The sequence below is a fragment of the Anguilla anguilla genome, chromosome 19 (assembly GCF_013347855.1).
Source record: "Anguilla anguilla isolate fAngAng1 chromosome 19, fAngAng1.pri, whole genome shotgun sequence".
Classification (NCBI taxonomy): Eukaryota; Metazoa; Chordata; class Actinopteri; order Anguilliformes; family Anguillidae; genus Anguilla; species Anguilla anguilla.
In genome coordinates, this window is record NC_049219.1 from 15,607,583 (window position 1) to 15,628,865 (window position 21,283).

General features: G+C 47.6%; 2 protein-coding genes across 2 annotated transcripts in view; one reads left to right on the top strand and one right to left on the bottom strand.

Moving 5' to 3' along the window:
• Nucleotides 1–299: 299 nt before the first annotated feature.
• The window catches only part of LOC118218728 (dedicator of cytokinesis protein 4-like), a 129,217-nt gene continuing 108,233 nt past the window's right edge, over nt 300–21,283 (bottom strand). The window contains exon 55 of the mRNA XM_035401366.1: nt 300–378. The gene's annotated coding sequence lies outside the window, so the exon portion shown is untranslated. The remainder of the gene's footprint in view (nt 379–21,283) is intronic.
• Nucleotides 14,690–20,878, top strand: LOC118218730 (leucine-rich repeat neuronal protein 3-like). Its single transcript, XM_035401371.1, has 2 exons — nt 14,690–15,035; nt 17,960–20,878. Exon 2 carries the CDS (start codon nt 18,274–18,276, stop codon nt 20,398–20,400), a length of 2,127 nt encoding a protein of 708 aa, XP_035257262.1. The 5' UTR covers nt 14,690–15,035; nt 17,960–18,273; the 3' UTR covers nt 20,401–20,878.

Here is a 21,283-nt window from a genome sequence, read left to right on the forward strand (position 1 = left end):
CAGCATTCAGGATCAGCTGCATGGGCTGGGATGTCAGTGAGGAGGCAGGTTGCAGTCCAGAAGGGAGACCATTAGCACATGGGCAAAGAGCTCAGTTGAGCAGGGGGTGAGTTCTCTGGATGCTGCACAGGAAGACGATGCTTACCTGACAACCTGGCTTGGCGTTCTCAGCGAAACTGTCAGTAGCCAGGTACCACTCCATGACACCCAGCAGGCGAAAACGGGACCCTGGTGCCATCTGGGAAGAGGGATGGGTCCAGCAGGGAGGCTGAGACACCCGGGGCTGCAGCGCATCCGAATTTCAGCTCAGAGTTGAGCTCGAGTCGATTTGGCATCCAGCTTGAGATGTCCAGAAGACAGACGTGTGGAGATCAATTCCTAGAAGATGAAGAGGGAGAAAGTTATTCCCAAAAAAAAAAAAACAATCCTTGCACACGTTTATACTGCAACATGTTAGGATGTTCACAGGGCAAACAAGGCACTATAATAGTAAAGTCCTTGGACAGACACTTTACATATTCTTTACAGTGATTATATAAACATTTTTTCCCATTTACATACATCTCACCCAAGAAGGTCACCAAGCCCATGCACACATCTTACTATAGCATTGGCATGCATAATACATTTCTAGGAAATAAAAACACCAATGGTGAAACAACCTGGTAAGGATGCCCATTTTTCTTATCTTCTGCAGAAATGCTACTGTTTGCTATGTAATTTCAATGTTTGTTACATGGTTTTCCAGAAAATTGTTAGATATAAATTGTTTGATAATGTGTGCTGTCGGCAGGCCTTGGCTTTAAATGGGAAGACACTGGATTAAGGGCAAAAGCCTGACAAACATACATGTCTGATAGAAGCAAGGTCACCCAGTTACATAAAATCTCATTATGATACTACTGGCCTCTCTCATACAAGCAACTTTCTCTCTTCCACCCTCCTTCTCCCCCTCTCTCACCCCCTCTCTCTCCACCACCCACCTCCCTCCCTCCCTCCCTCCATCACTTATCTGCCCCCCTCCATCCCTCACTCTAGTAAGCAAAGCAAAAAAAAAAAAAAAAAAAAAAAAAAAAAAAAAAAAAAAAAAAAAAAAAAAAAACATAGGTCTGGCAGGTGTGTAGGGTCCAATTTAAAATGTCATCTTTTTTGTTGGTTGACAAGGTGCAATGGCAACCATTTGTTCCGGTTTCTATAATTCCAATGAATTTGTAGTGCAACGAGGGAGAGGTTTGACCTTGCGTTCAACAAGGTCACGTCAACTCATCCTTGTGGAAGTGAATGCATTAAAATTGGCTAGATCTTGCCATGCCCTTGCAGCGTAAGTGGCCAGATGTGTGGGTGTATGTGGCCCTCAGATGGCCAGCTGACCTACACGACTGGGGGGGGGGGGGGGGGGGGGGGGGGGCACATTACATTAACCCAGACACTGAGTGCAGTGGGGAAGCACTGAGCCTTAATGACTCAATGAAATGATACGGGTCATTAGCACTGCCTAGATCTGCATGTGCTCTGCAGCATCTACCCATGACCCAGCCAGCAGCCATCTTAAGAGCTACTGGATACGTACTCCATCAGAAATGAGAAGTGTGTGCCCACATGAAGAAAACCGTAAGTTGAGCTGTCTGTTTTTTTATCCCCCCGGTTTTCCCAGTATCTCAGCTATAGCCATTCATTGAGCTTTTCCCAAACCTGCACTGAACCAAGAGACCGTACATTCAGTTTATTCCACATTAACTGCCTGCAAAACAATCTCACCGATGACCAAACGTAACTCACGTAACAATCAGCACAAATCTGCCAGAAACCAGCGCAGCTGCACAAATCTAACCACTTTTTTTAAAACTAAATTCGAGGATACAAAACTGTGACACTGGCAGGGGACCAAATTGTCCTTGAAAAAAGTTAAGGGTATAACATTACTAAAGCAGAATGTAGATTCATCTCCAGGGCCCAATGATATTAATTCACCTATCAATCAATCTGCTGGCTTGGGTCCGTGGGTACTCCCTTGAGTGGGTTATAATTAAAACGCTGTCAGACCAAACCAGGAAGCATTTGGTCGCCACGGCAATCTCTCTGAAGTAATTATCATGGACTCCAGCAGGCCTTCATAGAACCATTAGCAGCCATTTTGGAATGACTGTCAGAAAGTGTCATGTCCTATGACCCGTGAAGCACAACTGCTCATTCATAAAATACAAATCTGTGCAAGGCAGGCAATTGAGATATTAAGACATTATGCCACATATACATACACATACACTACATGACCAAAAGTATCTGGACATCCCTTGGTCTGGGTTTTCCCTGAAGAGTGATCAATTTGGACAGCTTCAAATTTGACGAACAGCAATTTCAGCTAAATTGAGTGAAAATCCTCTCGACGAAAATGAATGGGTCTAATATCTTACCCTTTAGTTGTCATCGTGATATCATGTAGTCTTTACTGGAGCGATAATGGTGATTACAACTAACCTAAAAAAATGCAGTCTATAACAAGTGTACATGATAGTCAATTTAGAATGTGGAAGCATAGAGCGGTGGTGTAAAATGAGTGTTTCGTTAATTACACTCATTTTAAGTAGATCATGAAAGCCACTTGGTTGCCATGGACATCAGTAGTTTAGCGCAAAAGTGCTACATGTGCTTTATGTAAAAATTTTAGTCTCAAATTCTCAAGATAGGAAATAAAAATGTGTTGTCTGCGCAATCATTGGAATGCGGACATTGGAAGGAGGGGGGGATGTTCTGACTGCAGTGGGTGTAGTGAAAAAGTAAAAAATAAGTACAATGAAACAGGCAAAGGGTAAACCAGGTTGGTAACGGCTGCAATATTTCGTCCAAGAAGTTGCCACTGAATTTTGAGTGTGTGTGGACTATGAGCAGCTGAGGGTCAGATGGTGAGAAACTGACCCAGCCACCCCCCTCACTATATAAGGCCTGCTGCCTGGCCTGGGTGATTTAACACACAGAGGAGGAGACTGTAAATATTTTACAGTAAGGCCTGTCGGCGATTCACGGCCGCCTTCCCGCTCCCTTCAGCCTTCGCCGGTCCTAATCAATTATTTCCCCCCGGCGGAAACGCAAGCGTGTTAAACTCCGGCTTCGGCCAGGAGCGACCTTTCGCAAGAGCGATCCCTTCCAGGAGCTCATCGGTAACCCAATTAAAATTTAAATGTCAGGGCAGCAATTAAGGCCAAGCAAGTGAATAACTCAGGGCTGGGAGTCCTGCGGATGGAAGGTCTCATTCTTCCGCTGTCATTTCCAGTTAACATTGTGCGATCCTCCAGGTCCCTGGTGCTCAAATCCACCGGAGAACTGCTGGTTTTCCACCCTCCCTTCACCTGGGAGTCAGGTGTGAAGACAGTCTTGGCCAATTGTTAGCACTAATTGTTTAGTTAATTATATGGGAGAAAAGAAAACCTGGACCAGATTTGGATTTGAGTATCCCTGCTCCAGGTTGTGGGTGTGTAATTTCAGGCAATCAGTGTGAATAAAATTTTTTTCCCCCTCAATGTATAGTTCCTTATATACTGTCAAGCTGAAGTGAAAGCACTTCAGCTTGACGGGGAGGGGGGGGGGGGGGTTACTGAAACTACCATTACCTGTTTTTCTCCAATTCCCAGAAAAGCACGGAGAGAAAATAGTCCAGTGTAGTTTCCCGGATTGTAGCTTAATACATACAAAGGTACAACATGTGACAAGATGAAAGCTTTGCTTCCAAGGTAAAAAAAAAAAAAAAAAAAAACCTTATTCCATTAAACCCCATTAAATTAAAAAGCATGCCAAGTAGCCTCAGGTGAACCGAGCCGAATGTAATTTTCAGTAGCCTTAGTTAATAGACTGCCCTTAATCAGGCAGAATGCAGCCCAAAATCCTCCAGCACGCATCCCCTCAGTCCCCTCAGACCGCAACACGAGGCCGTTTCTCCCCCAAAAAACCAGCGTAAGCGTTTGTCTTCATCCCATGAATCTACATTAACTGCCGTGCGAATCGCACATTCATAACACCCGAGACAATTGGCAATTTGCCCTGTGGCACGGCAGCAGACTCAGACGGGGTTTCAGATTGCTTTCATTACGCCACACTTCACCTCGCGGCTTCTGTCAGGGCATAAATGAATGCGATTACACGCCTGTGTATGAGCTAAATTAAAGCCATGGTGCTACTACCCGTCCATCAGTGGAGACTGAATGCTCACTACTGCCACGCCACAGAACAGAAGAACTCCCCACCCGGGTGCGACTGTTCCCTAAAAGTCACAGAGCCATTTGTGGAACAAAAAAAAAAAACCACTGGTAGTAAATGAGTTTAATGGTGACCATTCCTATGCATTTGTAAAGACTAGCATTCATCAAGTTTGGATGTTTACAGAAAGATCAGCGAGAGAGTATTTAGTTTGGTGTATACTTGAGGTTAAGACCAAATTAAGGCCACACCTCATTTCAATAGCTAGAGATGCACATTAGGGTTGAAATGAAAGCCTCCAGGACGGTAGATCTCTGGGAACAGGGTTGAGCAGCCCTTGGTTGAGGTTGAGGCCTTACTGCAAACCCTGCCAGTCCGAACTCAGTGCTGACACACGAGCAAATTGTTAGAATGCCAAACAAGCAAGTTGGTTTTTATTGACCATGACACTCATCCTTGAAGGGAAAAAAAAAAAAAGAAAAAAAAAGAACTGCACGCACCAGTTAATTAATCCGACTCAAGAACCACTGTGCAAAGTGCACAACGCACGTCATATCAGTCAAATTAAGGAAATGGAGCAGCAAGACAATGAATCACGATAAGTAACTGCCAGAGCAGAATGCTGTAGCAGCCAGCGTCAACTGCCTGGGGAACAAATCCATTAAATACAAAAAAAAAAAATGTACAAAATCCAGTCGTTTGGAACTAAAAATGTTACTTAAGATGTCATTGGCTAATTTTAAAAATAAAATTAACAGATCCCCGTGGCTCTCCTGGCAAGTCAAATGAAAATTCATGCCCCTACCGGTCAGACAAATCCACACTGCTGTTAGCTTTATGAATAACCTTCATCAGCCAGAGCATTTACCAAACCATCCTCTCACTGAAACAAGAGTTTGAATGAAATTACCATGGAAACATTCCACAGTTATAATAAGACTCATTAAGCAAACCATTTAAAAAACCATTTAAAATGTTATTCTATACACCCCCCACACCCACCCACCCCCAAGGACAGAATATTTGGGTCATTCGACTCTGAGAGACACAACAGTATTATTCTACTGTGCGCCTGTAAATACGACCGTTTCCCTCCATTCAGTACCAACAAACTGGCGTTAGGAGCCGGAGAGCGGAGTAAAAGTGCACGTGTAATCGCTCTCCGTCTCCCCCTAAAACACGAGGGGGTCGGACTCGAGCCTCGTACGCTTGGGGCAGTGTCACCATGCTGCGTGAGCAATAAATAAATAAATAAACGAATAAAGGACAGGGCTAATGTTCTGGTGCACATTACAAGTGGAGCGAACGGCACAAGACCAACCGTGTAATTAACCCAGGAATAGTCTCCCCAGAACACTGGGAGGTAATTACACCAGCGTGAACTCCGGACCCCGCACAGAAAATTATACTTGCAGATTGCATACATTTACAGCTGTGCCAGAGTCCTTAAAAAGCCCGGCGTATATACTTTAAGGCCACCAGTAATTCGCATTCATTTCTGTCTCTGTACAGATGGCACCGCTCGTATGGTGGTCAGAGAGTCCAGTACACTGGCCACGGGGGCCCTGTACACTCTAACATTAAGAGCAGCTGTGAGGGGCGCTTCATGTGATGGTGGGGGGGCAGGAACAGGGGGGTACGGTTCAGAAATTTCGGACCTTATGTTCGGTGTTCACTCAACTCGCACATTGCTATTGGCAGTAAACTCAGAAATGATTAGGCCTGCTTCCTGACCCGGTATATCCACCCAGTATATCACACGATGTCCGTGGATAGAATTAGTTTTGCAGAAGATGCATTAAAAACACCAAAAAATGCAGACCAATATGCACTTTCCTTCATGTTCAGTGAAGGACAAGACTATAAGCTTTGACAGTATACACATTCCCAGGGGAGCTGAAAGAGGACAGTCCTAGAAGGAAGAATTTAATTAGTCATTTAGCCAAAAAAACATTTTAAAAAGCATCTTAAGGAAAGATATGCTTGTTCACCTTGTTTTAAAAGTAGCTGCCATAAATTGCCCAAAACAGTTACTGTACAATAAAGAACAAAAAAACATCACAACAAGAACAAATCACATGAGATTTATTTGAGTATAAAAGTTGAGACAAGGAAAATGGATTCGGCTGCATGAATTACCCTTTAGAGCAAGGAGTTTTTAAAGCATCATTACCTTTAGAGAAAGACCAGGTGTAAGAACAAACTGGATCTAAATTACAGTGCATTCTTGGAACTGAAAAGAAATTGTGACCACCTACTTGAGCCACATTTCAAGGCTCAAATTAGCCACAATCAACCCTCTTGCTATAAATATTGTGCATCAATCACAGTAATCTATAGCAAAGCTGAATTTACAGCCACCGGCCTCAATTTCCATGTCATCTGTCCACTTAAATTGTAAGCAATGTAGCATCACATACGATAAAGTGGCACATTGTTTAAACTGGATGACTGAACTCATGGGCACAGCAGTCTTGTGTCAAGGCGATATTTTACCCCTTTGAAAGCAGAGATGCTGACTTGCGGGTTTTTACAGGAAATTGATTCGCCGCCACTTGATTTACCTTGCTGCCCTTCCACAGTTTTCCAAACGTGCGTGTTAACTGGAAGCATTTGTCCACAAGAGGATATCATTTTTCAAAGACATAAGTTACAATTGACTTGTTAAAGTTATGACTGATTTAACAGTGATTGATCTGCCCGTTGTGTGCTTACACACAAGCGCACGCACATGCACACACAAACGCATGCACACAGACGCACACACACACAGACGCACACACACACACACAACGCCACTTCAAACAAAAGATCATATTTGCCACTGCTTCTCGTTTTCCTCATTGTGTGGCACCAGCTAATGTTCCACAGCTCACCCGTACACAGGTGCTGTCGCAGAATACCTGGGGCTGACAGAAAGGAAAAATGTAAAACTAAACGCCTCGAAAAATACTGAAATATAGTTTCATCTCCAGGAATCCCTCCGACGCACCCACATTCTTTTTATTGCCGTTTTATATTCCGAGTGCTTACATAATCGCACACACACCGTTTTTGTTTTTCTCCCATGGATGCTGACGAGTCACTGTGCAGCGTGCTGGAAAAAGTTCTTCCGTTCTCGCCAGCTTGCCCAGGAGTCTCATCAACTGTCAAACAAGAGCCCAGATCAAAGGGGGCCCTTCACAGAAATGAAGATAATAAGCCTGTCAGGGATATGAACAGGGGGGCTGACCCGTCAGGGGATAAGGAGGGGTGGCCCGTCAGGGGATAAGGAGGGGTGAACTAGTCCTGTCAGGAGGCCCAAAATGCCCTCTTCAGATTCTGCAAATAGCCAAACGCAAATGAAAGCGAGGCTTTGGCATCTCGATGTCTTCATGTCCAGCCTCGGCCACACGCAGCAGTGTGGGTCGCCCGCACAGCGCGTGCGTCTCTGATAACTGCGGCGGCTGGTAACACTGAAAGCAGCACTTACTGCCAACGGTCAGCCGGCTCAATCAAACCATGTGCAAGCCATTGCAAAACATGAGTGCTAGTAATTCATTATTTTAATGGTACTCCATTATTGAGAGGATGAGGAGTATATGGGCAGGGAAACTGCATATGTATTCATCAATCTGCTCCACAGTTTCTCTTAGCTGTCTCCCCCAGTGACCTACTCCATCATGCATAGACTCAACAGTCTGGGCCTCGATTCAAATAAAAGACAGTTTAACTATCAATGCCAGCTTTCTCAAAAAACATTATGATGTACAAGAGGCCATTTGATCTTTCACACGGGGTGTTTGTGCTTTGAAGTATGAAATATTAAAATGCAGTTACTGCCAGAAACAGTGATGGCAACTTGCATCCGCACCTGCTCCCTCTCCTCTTCCACGGCTTTTGATTGACAACTTGACACACTATTCTATTAAATATATTGCAGTATATTTACTCCCACAAGGGCAAATCTGGGGCCCTAAAAGTCAGGGGTTACTGAATTACATCATAGACACTGGAACTTATAAAACCCAACTCCTCCTCATTGCACAGCTTACACAGCAGGCCGACCAGCGAACTCTAAAAGCCAGACTCATTGTTTTTGTTGAGGGAGGGGGGAGAGAACACGCGCAGGACCGTCCAAGAGCTGTTCCCACAGAACCCATTACTCGGTAAGTACCATTCTCAGTCTTAAAAATGCGCTCCATCCATCCACAGGTTAACACAGTGGGCCAAGGACAGCTTACAAACAGCACAAACATTAAGGAAAAGCCAAACGGTTCTCCTTCAGGCACTGACCAACATGAGTCAATATTTCAGCGCGAGTGATGCAGGAGAGGAATAATAGCTTTTTAACAAAATCATCAGTCTGTGGCAGTTCCTGTGCGATATTTCATAGTGCTCTCTCCCCCCCCCCCCCCCCCCCCCAAAAATAAGATATTACCCCTGACAAACAGGACCTTCAGTCCACCCCAGAATGTGGTGTTTGGTGGCGGGGAGGCGGGGGGGAAGCATCCGTTTCGTCTAGATAATTTCCATTTCAATCCACTGTTCAGTGGCCTCGGAGGGAGTGTCATTTGTATCGGTGATTGCTTATGCGGGAGGAGGAGTCGGGCGTGGCCATATATCACCTGCGCAATGTGAAAAATGCTAGGGGTGGGCTTCATAAAGCACCATCCTTTCCAAATCTTTTTTTTTTTTTTTTACTGGGCCACATCTGTCCACTTTTAACGTGAACCTAAAATAAAGAGGAGAAACATGAATTTAAAAAGAAAAATGTCCGCTTGATGCCTTTTCCCCACACGCCGTCTAAGTGCAGAAACGTCGGTGGAAATGATGCACTACAGCACAATGGCCGCTGAAGGACAGTTACATTGACTGGTTTTCAGTTTTAGACGCAGAGAGATTAATCACCAACAGAAATATTGATGCCCCAAAACATGAGCAGGAGCATTTCCAAGGCTCGCAGAGGGCAGGGAGAATAAAACTCCCCGTCAACAGAGTCAACCTAAATCACACAATCGCCGAGTGTAAAACTAAAATGAATTGTGTCATTTCAAGTCCAAGAGTTAAGGCAACAATCTATTTATTACTTGAATACTCGGGCAAACACCCGTTTTCTCCTTGAACAGCAAAAACTACATTCACTACTCACTAGCGTCAACTTTTTTTCCGGCAGTCGCACAATAATGATGTCACAGTAGCAAAGCAATGTCAACCCATTAAGGTGTAACCATGACTAGAATGCTCTTAACTGAACATTCTAATGATGATGTAACAATCACTGCTGGGAACTGAATGCAACACAGTATAAAAATGGTATAAAAAAATACACACTCAACCCATTGGGAGACTATGAACACAGTGACTATTAACCTGGCCAATCCGCTTTGGGAGTATTTAATACAGTGTGTGGTTCTCATCTTCAGCCTAGAATAGGCAGAGAATGAGGTAGCCCTTATAAATAAAAATAAATAAATAAAACAAAAAAAACCCTGCATCACATCCTCTGATATTATAGTTATTATAAACGCTCTAAAACCCAAGATTAGTCAGCTCAACACAGATAAAGGGCCACGACAGTCTGCTGCTCATCTCCAGATAGCGAATTCAAACGGTCAGTGCTCAGGATTTGAGCACCCTGGGAGACATGTTCTGCATACACACTGTGTAAGAACTCCCAAAGCTGGATCAGCTCTCAATGGCAGAGCGTCCCCAATCGCCCCCTCGTCTGTCTCCCAACATGCCTTTTAAAATGAGAGCGGTGACTGCGGGCAATTAAAGCCCTTGCATATGCCGGGGAAATATTTTAATGACTTACTTGATTAGCACTTATTAGAACTTAATTGCAGTTCTCCAAAAAAAGAGATGACCTCCGCTTTGTTTACTTTGAGGATAAAAAGATTTCTTGGCAGGATGAAAACCCCTATCAAATTAATTCCCTTCTTGTCCCTTCTGAGGTCCCACTGCGCTGCAGTAGAGAAAGTGAGCCGCAGCAAAATGGCAGTTTGCCCTCTACCATTCACCTCATTCAACTTCACATCCACTCCATTAACTCAATCTGTCAAGACGCCATTTCCACCTCTCAAAGTTCCCCCGCGTTTGTCAAGATCCTTAACCCCCCCCCCCCCCCAAATGTACAAACATCTTAATCACAGCTCCTCACACTGTTTGTACACTGACAGTTCTGGGGGAGAAGAGAGAAGAAGAAAAATGTTTGACTCCTGGCAATTTTAAAATGCTATGAAGATGGCGCGTGCGATTTGAAGTAATGGCATTGCCACTTGGCCGAACTGACATCCATTTGACATGTCATGCAATGTGATCATATTATGGCCAGAGGCTGCATTACTGATGAACATTGAGCAGCAAGCCTATAAAGTGACAAGGAATACGGACTGAAAGTCACCATTTCTGATTGGAGGCCATTTTGCACGGTAACAGCACCGGCCAATCAACAGTTTCACTCACCACAGGCATTCAGGCCTAAAAGATTCACTTGGAGGACAATTAGGCACATCTCTTTAGCACTTTTCTATGATGAAATCTGACCTTGTCCCAATCAAAATGATCCCCCCCCCCCCCCCCGAATTACACTTTATCCAAGCTGACGCTGTCCAACGTTCCATCGGAGGCCCTTCCAGTTACGGAGCGGCTAATGGGGAAGCCAGTCAGTACATCTTCATTTCCAAACATGTCCCCCTAAGTGAATTATAAATGAGCTCGGCTGGAATGCGAAGCGACAGCCAATGTCATGGAGCACGCTGCAGAGTTTGACCGCGGACTGCTGCGATATTCCGCCGCTCTTCAAACCTAGTGTGTGCATTCGCACAAGACTCAACTTCTGGTCGCCCATTTATATCAAGCCTAGGTTTTGCCACGCACAAGCAGCTGAATGCTCATTTTCGGTGGTATTGTCATCAAATTCGAACTAGGATTTGGCTCCATTGTTTTTCTAAGATGACCAAGCACAGCCACATGCATCTGTACCCACTAAAACAAGCAGGGAACCTCTGAGGGGAATACCATTTTCTTTGCCGCAAGAATAGCAGTGTGATTGTACAGCATGTCCCCTATTTCCACCCACAGTTACACAATTTCAATGCCAGGTACCATACTGCAGCTGCTACAGCATCTCTTAAAAGAATATGTAGGTTATCATATGGCTATTAAAGTCTCTGCTACCCCTTGTTGTTCAGTGCAATAACAATAACTCCCAGGGAGAATGCAAATTAGACCAAGCTTATTGACAGGGCTGAGGTGAATTGATATTTTGAATTTTCCCCCTTTTACTTTGAGCCCCTCATGCAAAACCTTAATAATTGTGGTACACATTGCTACAACATGAGAATGTAATGCGGTAAAAATAGCCTTTCCAAGGTGATAGAAAGGAGAACCCAGTTATGGACTCCCCCAGTTGCTCTACCAAACAGCCAAAACTGGAGGAAGTTTGATTGAACGATGGCCCTTCACGCCCCATGAGAATTTTACACACTTTCAAACAGGTGAAGAAAGAAAAGTCAGTTACAGGTGCACAGAAAAATCTGGACCAATCAGAGTCTTTCTCATGGCCAAGGACTGAACCACAGCCAGGGGGCACTTGAGTACCACTTCCAAAAAAAAATAAAATAAAATAAAATGTTGAAAATGTCTAAAATCCACATGCCAGCTTATGTGCAGAGAAGCGCAGCCAGACATTATAATGAAACAATGTCCCAAAATAAGCAAACACAGTCCCCAGTGACGCGGAAGCACTCAGCACTGCGCAATGAACAAAATTAGTTCTGATGAACTTCTCGCTCGCAATGAGCCAATTGATCGTTTTAATTACCTACTATTCCCCAAGTTAGCAGAGAGCTGCACTGCAGACTGCTCCCGTTTGAAATGCTTAATTAAAACTGCCCCACAATGGCTCTAACATTTGTTTGCAGCCCTCCGTTATTGAATTGAATTGACTGCTGCTGGTAGGAACACAAATCCTGGCCGTCAGGGACGGTAAATTACCTTCTGCACTTGCTCCAATAGCGGGGGGCGGGGGGGCGATGGGGGGGGGGTGTTGGGGGGCTAAACTAAACGCCGCAGGTAATGGCATCGACACGAATAGGAAGAGCTTTAGCAGGCGCCTGACGGCACACAGGCCTGTGCGTGACGTACGCTTCTACAGCACGGGGGGGGATATGAAGTGCAGCTCCTCAGCAGTCATTTTAACCACACGCTGACATCCCCGAGACATCTGCCCAAATACCAAGTGGGAAACTTGAACGGTTTCGTCTGAATGGTTTACGGAGCATCCAGACTTGTCTGGCCGTTTCTGAACGCTACCTTTCGGGCACGCTCATCCCCCGCACCCAGACTTCATTAAAACACAACCTGGGCTGCATCCCGTGCCTTTTCCACGCTCCTTTCCCCATTTACACCCTAACTGAGCATTAATACACCTGCAAACAAAGTGGCACAATTTGCGCTCGCGTTTAAAGAGTCCCCCCCCCCCCCGATTGAGAACTAAATGACTTCACTACCAGGCGCTCATTGTGGACGGAAAAACCCATTTTCACTCCGGCGCATTAGGTCTTGCTGCATACCCAGCCACAGTGGAGGTCATAATGGTGTATTAATAACGGTAAAGGATGTTTCAGAGTCGGCGTGTACGGCAGTTACGTGCTGAGGTGGAACCCTCTGACAAGGACAAAAGGCACGGGGGCAGACTCATTTTGGCATCAATGGGCATATAAATTCCCCGATGGGGACCAGGCCCCATGGAGCCTAATAGCTGAGCTTCAATATATCCTGCCACTTGTTTCCAAGAGACTGTGCATGCATGCATCTGTGCTGAGAGAAATCAGAAAGGCACACAATCATAAATACACCATTACCCATAATTCCTTTAAAGGTTTTGCAAGTGCAGCCAACAAAAAAACGTACCCTGATATCTAAAGAGATCTCTCTGAAGTCGAACGGTTCGGTTCAAATCAGGACAGAGGACACACACTTGTGCATTGCTCTGGCTGACAAATGAACCAGCCCCATCCCATCTTCTCTTGCGTTGTAAAATTAGTACATTTTAAGACATGCTTTTACTTACAAATTGTGGATAAACAGCAAGGCAATTTTTGCGACATATTGCTGGCTGGTCAGCGAGGTTAAAAAAGGAAAACCTTCTTAAAAATGACCTTGGACAGCATTCCATCATTAAAAATTAACTTTGTTTTTTTTGGCAGCAATTCATTAAATTTTAAAGCGGTTTTTCTCCATTCCCCAAAGGCAGGATTACATTGGAAATGAGTTTCCCCCATGCACATCAAAGAGAATGGCACAGTGCTGATTGACAGGCCACATGCACCCACGCTGGGGGGGGTCACAGAGCACACCCCCGCTTTGAACCCCCCCCCGCATGTCAGATCAAACAGGTGGGAGAGGAGCGGACCGCAAGATCCTCAGCCAAATAACTGGGCTGGAATTACAGAACAACAGGGGAGAGAAAACCTCGCAAAAACTCAAATGTGTAATTGCCACAGGGTGCTGCAAATTAAGAAACAATCAAAGCAATCACATTTTAATGGACTGGGAAAGGGGCATATCCTTTCCACATAAAAGCATGCACCAGCAGTTCCTAAATTTGTCTTTTTGTATGCATCACACGCGCAGTGAATGACAGGGTCAGAAAGTAATGGGAATTCACGGAAGCTGAAAAGCAACCTGTGTGCCTCTCGCTCCTTTGATCCCTGTGCAGAACATTAAGACCCATTACCAGGCACTCAAACGGGGGCAGGCCCGTCTCCCAGCAGCCTCTGCTGTGCAGAGGACAGCTCCAATTGTGAAGAAAAATGCCATGGAAACCTCTATCCACTAACAATGCATTTCCAAAACACCCCAGTACAAAATTCAATAAATTCAGCAGATAAGAGGGGAAAATGGAAATAACATAGCTGGTTTGTTACTGGGTGGAAATTGTCTAAAGAAATGTAGAAATCAGTGACTGGTCTGCTGTGGACTTATGAATCACCTGCCAATGTTCATGGTTTTATGACTTTCTGATCCTGTGACACCTATGCATGCCTATTAATCATTTCCCCAATTAGTTTTTCAATTGCATTTGAACAATTATTTTTAAATATACAAAAACATGCTAACAGGCTTCCAGGTGCCGGACCAGCAGGGTGGACGACAGCACTGCAGAGAGGGAAAAGTGTGTCATTCCCAAAGACAAAGTAAACCTGGTGAACCTGTGGCAAACGTTAGCTCTGAAGACTGTATAAAGGGCTGAGAGAGGAACACTGTCACTTACAGGAAGAGAGGCTCACTGCCTCATCCCTCTCCTCCCACCTCCTCTCAGTCTGTCCAATGAATGCTTCAGGACTCCCAGTGCCTGATGGACAGCCCTCTCAGCCAACCAGACGCAGGCAGCTCGGAGCACTGTGCCTGGGATCTGGCAGTCGATTGGTCCTCTCTGGAGAGGGGAGGGGAGAGGAGGGGGGCTGCACGGGGGGGGGGGGGGGGGGGGGGGGTGGTTATTAACGACCGCTGAGCGGGCAGCGCCATGTCGCCGTGGCAGCGGACGGGGAGGACGATGCGGAGCTGAGCGCTGCGGAGGAGGAGGAGGAGGAGAGGAAAAAAGAAGGGGGGATTAAATAAAAAGGACTTTGCCTCTCCCTGCGCTGGACTGTGTTCTGGGATCGCGGCCGTGCGTCTGACTGGAGGGACGCTGCAGGGGGAACCTGTGGAGAGCGGCGCTGGTGTGTGTGTGTGTGTGTGTGTAAGTGTGTGTGCAGCTGGACTGGCATGCAGGAGCAAGGCTCTGGATGGGGATTACAGGACCGGGTCTGCGTGCCGTGTGCCGTGTGGAAGGGGAGAAGAGCGTGTCCAAGCCGGTGAGTGCCTTTAACTCTCAGACTGCCTGCTGTCGTGGGGGGGGGGGAGCGGGGGGGCTGTGGGAGTCCCGTTAGAGCACTGCAGGGGGTTCAAGCACTGCTGCTCTGTGCTTCAGAATGTTCGAGGTGCGTTTTAGAGAGGGGAGTGTGTGTGTGTGTGTGCGCGCGCGTAAGCGTGTACGCGTGTGTGTATCCCCTGAAGTGTACAGCTATACCGTAGGCGTAAATGTAACCCCCCCCCACCCATCCCCCCCAAAAAAACATCCGCACATTGATGCCACAAGTTCTGCACCAGCACCGATGCGGGGCTGAGTGTACTCGGTGTGACTGAAGTCGTTTTTTTTTTTTCATTCCCCCACTATGTGACTAAACAGGCTGCTGCATTTCTCCTTTAAATCACCCTGTTGCAGATGAACATTCAGTGCCATCGAGTCCGCCAGGATCCACACACACAAAACCGAACGCACACAAACGTCTGTACACACACACTCCCATGCAGCACTGGAAGCCAGATTAATTTCCCCCCGGTGTCCACACTGAGCGTTTTTACAATTAACACATTAAGAGCACCCATGTGCAGCACACAATTCTGCACTATAAAAACGCAAATTTGCCAACTCCTACACGAACGTTCACAGATGCAGCAGTGCCCGTGTACTGCATTCCACTTTACCTTGCTTTGCCACAGTCTGTAAATCCTTCAGCTTTAAAGTGTCAAATTCTAATTGTCTGGATTCATTGCATCAGATCATACAGGGTTAAGTCTGTATGATTGACGTCATTCCTCCCCCCCCCCCCCCCCCTATTTTTACCAAGACCTGTCTGCCATGGTAAAATGAGCCCCTCCACCACACTGTAAATAGTTTCACCATCTGAAACTGCAGTGTTTTAAACTAGCATTTAAAATTCTGCCAATGAAAACCCAGTAGCTTTAACCCTTTAAGGTGTAAGATGACAAATGTGCGATTAGAATGTTCTTAGCTGAACATTCTAATGCTGATGTCACAATCACTACTGGTAACTGAAAGCAGTGGAGTTCTAGAACACTGACTTAGGGAAAAAAAAATCTCTTCAAAGGGTTAAGCCAGTCTCCAGGATTTCCCCTCAATGGGTGGATGGACATTTACCCCAACATTCACCCAGCCTAGAACCTGCAGGGTATGAAGAGCTGTTGCATGTGCAGCAGGACAGCACACTCTCCTGTATGCATTTGAAAATCCAATCAAAGCATGCAGGCAGACTTCATCCACGTGGCATTTGTCACAATGATCGAGTCTCATTTTTGCCAACTTTTTTTGGAGAGGCTTAAACCGTGTCATGCCTCATTCTTGTAAACGAGTGACAGAATGGTGATGCCTTTTTGGATTAAACGCGGGAGCGTGAGCGTCTGGAACGCGTGAGCCTCGCATGGCCTCGTGCATCGATCACAGAGAAGCCAGATCATTTCTTTTGCGGTAAGGAGTCTGAGTGCCGGCAGCCTCCCCGGGACAACGATAATGCATTTCCCCGCAAAATGAATCCACTCCGTGCAGCGTTCACTTTTTTCCCCACAAAGAGAAACGAAAGTGGCGGCAGCATCATTCTCTCACTTTTAGGCCGGAGCTGGGGGTTTATGAAAAATAGAACTTGCATGCCCACGCAGAGGCAGAAAATCTTTACGCTCATGTTCCTGCATACGTCAAACTCCCCCAGACCATACGATATACGAGCGTCTGGTCACCACAGACTCCTATTACAGCAGGATCAGCTCCAGGGCAGCAGTGACAGCCCGGGTTTATCTGAGCTGGTTCCCTGTAGTGCTATTGCCTGCTAATTCACTATTCACACAAGCAGACAGCCATGCTTCTTCAAAGACCTCGTGCTACTGTATCAGCAGATTCAATTTAGGGAAAAGCCTAATCCCAGCTGCTAACATCTAAAAAAGCACCAAAATCAACAATTTGTCAAGAGCAAAACCATTAAATTAGCAAAATAGTCACAGTGAACCCATGACAAAGCAAAAGCATTCTGGGTAAAAATCCATCTCCCTCCATATACACCAAATAGCTTCAGCTCTGCTTCACCTCGACAAATAGTTGCTAAACAGAGAGAAGCGTTGTATCAATTAGAATCGATATATCTAACAGTTTAAGACTGAACCTCAATTTATTGCACACAGGCAAACAATCGTAAGCATGGGCATTGTAGACGGTCTTGAACTGACTGACCTTTGCTTCCTATGCCCACAAATCAGCTGGCAGAGCAGCAAAGGGCGGCCTATAAAGCAGGAAACGGCAGCATATAAAGCAGGAAACGGCAGTTAATCATCTGTTTGGCGGCAGTTTGTAAAGTCAGTTCAAACTGCCCGGGGCTTCCTATAAAACCAGGCCCCGTTCCAGCAGAGCAGCGAGCACGCGCTGTACACCTCCGAGCTCAGAGTCACAGGTTAATAACGGGAAGCCATGCTAACACACTGGAGGACCAGGGAGCCCCTGCATGCTTTCACTTAAATGCTGCCATGCAGTGGCAATGTCCTAAGACTGACAAACCTTCAATACAACAGCACTGTGAGAACATTAATTTATGTTACAGTAGCTGGGTTTGTTTCTGTCGCCAAAAGCACAGGTTTGAAAAAGTTTGGCATTTCAGCAACAGTGTTCCAAAAACAACAACAAAAACCCAGCAGCTAAATCCAAACCTCCTGCCCCGTTTTAATTCTGCAGCCACAGTTATCCATCAGACAAGATCTACCAAGCAGGCCAATACGGCACCAAAAGGTCATTTCACATCATCATAACAGCAAGACCCGTTTCAGCGCGGTCTAAATGAAATGCAAATAAGCTGATGTGCTTGTGGGCAGTGTGGAGAGCGACTGCCAGCCTCTCCCATGCTTGTAGTAAAAGCTGAAATTCACTGCTTTTGCCTTTCGCTTCTTTTTACACCAGATGGCGGTGAGCGTGTGTGAAGGCGATGGCCAATGAGATCGTGGGATCGGTCCTGAGGGAGGAGAGAGATCGCCGTGTGCCGCGCCCGCTCCTGTCCACGCGCTCCAAAACATTTACACCGCCGCGTCGCCGTGGGAACCGGGCTTCAGATACCAGCCGCCCCCACAGATACACATTGGTTTAGCTCCACTTGAAAAAAAACAAACAAACAAAAAAAAAGGATCTGTAATTTTTGTTAACAGCGGTAAAGACCGCGGAGAGTCCGTGAGGACCAATCACCAGCTGAACGGGACTCATGGGGGGGTAGAGTCAAGATGAAGGACACGTCAGTGGCAGTTCGCATTTTGGCGGGGCTCACGATGGCCGCCTCCCTCACCTCGGGGGAGAAGGCCGATTGCCCCCAGCAGTGCACGTGCGAGACCCGCCCCTGGTTCTCTCCCGGCTCCCAGTACATGGAAGCCCAGACCGTCGACTGCAACGACCTGGGACTGTTCTCCCTCCCCGAGAGACTGCCAGCCGACACCCAGGTGCTACTGCTCCAGACCAACAACATCGCCGGCGTCCAGAGGCCCCTGGATCACCTGGCCAACATCACGGAGATAGACTTGTCCCAGAACAACCTTTCCTCCATAGGAGACCTGGATTTGGGACACCTCCCTCATCTGCTCTCCCTGCACATGGAGGAGAACTGGCTGGGCAGCTTACCAAACAGCTGCCTGGCACAGCTCAACAGCCTCCAGGAGCTGTACATCAACCACAACCAGCTCTCCTCCATCGCCCCTGGGGGGTTCCTGGGACTGTGGAACCTCCTCAGGCTTCACTTGAACTCCAACAGGCTGCAGGCGATCAACAGCCAGTGGTTCCAGGCCACCCCTAAGCTGGAAATCCTGACGATCGGAGAGAACCCAATCGGCAGGATCGAGGACATGAACTTTAAGCCGCTCGCAAACCTTCGCAGCCTAATGCTGGCCAGGATGAACCTGTCAAAATTACCCGACGGCGCTCTGGTCGGCCTGGATCGCTTGGAGAGCATCTCCTTTTACGACAACAGCTTCGCCAGAGTGCCCCACGCCGCCCTTAAAGAGGTCCACAGCCTCAAGTTTTTGGACCTAAACAAGAACCCAATTCAGAGAATACAGAGGGGAGACTTTGCGGACATGCTCCACCTGAAGGAGCTGGGAATGAACAGCATGCCGGAGCTGGTGTCCATCGACAGGCTTGCCCTGAGCAACCTGCCCGAGCTGACCAAAATCGAGGCGACCAACAACCCCAAGCTGTCCTACGTGCACCCCAATGCCTTCCGCGGCCTGCGGCGGCTGGAGACGCTGATGCTGAGCGGCAACGCCCTGAGCGCCCTGCACCGGGGCACGGTGGAGGCGCTGCCCAACCTGCGCGAGGTGAGCGTGCACAGCAACCCGCTGCGCTGCGACTGCGTCCTGCGCTGGATGAGCGGCAACGGCACGCGCCTGCGCTTCATGGAGCCCGAGGCGCTGCTCTGCGCCGAGCCGCCGGAGTACCGGGGCCAGCCGGTGCGCCGGGTGCACTTTCGCGAGATGGCGGAGATCTGCCTGCCGCTGGTCTCGCCCCGGAGCCTCCCGTCCCACGTCGGCGCCCCAAAAGGCGGCTCCGTCGCGCTGCACTGCCGCGCCTTCGCCGAGCCCGAGCCCGAGATCTACTGGGTCACGCCCGCGGGGGACCGGGTCCTGCCCAACGCGGTGCGGGACCATTACCACCTGCACCCGGAAGGGACCCTGCACATAGAGGGCATGACGGAGCGGGAGGCCGGACTCTACACCTGCGTCGCACACAACCTGGTGGGCGCCGACCTCCGGTCCGTGTCTGTGGAGGTGAACGGGTATTTCCCACAGTCGCCCAACGGGACCCTGAGCGTGGAGATCGTGGCCGTGCGACACAACTCCGTCCTGGTGTCCTGGAAGGCCTCCCAAAGCGGCCTGGCCCCCAGGATAAAATGGTCGACCGTCCCGTCCGAGAGCAACCGGCCCGCGGCGGCGTTCACGGCCAGGGTGCCCTCCGACGTGAAGGCGTACAACCTGACGCACCTGGACCCCTCCACGCGGTACGAGGTGTGCGTGGACGTACGCGGCGTCCACCGCCAGCACAGCGTCCAGTGCGTCAACGTCACCACCGCCGCGCTGCAGCGCGCCCCGAAGGGCCAGGAGAGGTGGGAGGACGCCGCGGTGATCGCCGTCTTCGCCGTGCTCCTGGGGGCCGTTTCCGTGGCCTGCTCGCTCGTGTGCTCCACCCTGAGGAACCAGCACGTTTCCGCAGATTTGGCGAAAGCGCCCTCCGAGTGCTCTCTGGGGCAGGGGACGGGGCAGAGCTGCTCTCTCACACGGCTCTGGGTCGAAGGCAAAGACCTGCCCGTCGCCGTGGAGGTCAAAGCCACGGTCATCGATGTGCCAACCAATCAGTCCTTATAAAAATTGTAACAAAAAAAAAAAAAAAAAAATTAAAAAAGAGAAAGTTTTACAAAAAAAATTTCCCAAAATATTGTGGGTTTTCTACAAAAATAAACAGTAGAGATTGAAAATGCTGGATGGACACACACCTATGCCAACTGCATAGTTCGCCTTTACAGCAGCCGAGCATTCTGGGACAGGGGGTCCCCCGAGTAAACAGGGTTGCCTAAACTGCTGAAGAGGCTATACAGTCATATGCTGCAGGCGACTGCACACTACTGGGGCTCGGGCTGCCCCCAGGAGACCGGATCGGGGGGCAGAGAGAGGAACGGACTTGCATATATAAAGAGTAGTGGAACTATCAGTAGTCCTGAGCAATCCCCTGTGCTGTATTGTACAGTTGTGCATTAGAAATGCCGCCTGTGATATTCATATTGGAAGAAAACCTACTAGAGTAGACCAGTGGCTATGATGTGAAAGAATTTTATGGTCAAATATACATTTTTATTTAAAAACATTTGTCTTGTCATTTGCAAAAAATTGCACACAGTGAATGGGTAATTTATGAATACATGGTTTTTCTATATTCTATTGAGTGTAAACCCAATGCTGACTTCTGTTCTGGTAGTCTTTCATCACGTCCAGTCGAAATGGGATGAAAGATGTAGTTTCCCCATCAGCAAGTACCTTCCAAGGGGTACCAAGCATGAACAAGTTTGATCAATTATACAATCCCTTTTTCTAAACTTAAAGGATGTGCCAGCAGCACTGTCTCAATAACACATTCTGTAAGGGTCTGGGAATGTGCCCCCCTCCAAATCCGCATGGAAGCAGCTCTCAGAAAAAGGCAGGCGACGTTTCTTTCCTTGTGGTCTCGTTTGGTGCCAGTGTGTGAAGGCAGGGA

Excerpts from the sequence above, each read along its gene's own strand:
- LOC118218730 (XM_035401371.1), top strand. The coding sequence starts at position 18,274 with ATGAAGGACACGTCAGTGGCAGTTCGCATTTTGGCGGGGCTCACGATG.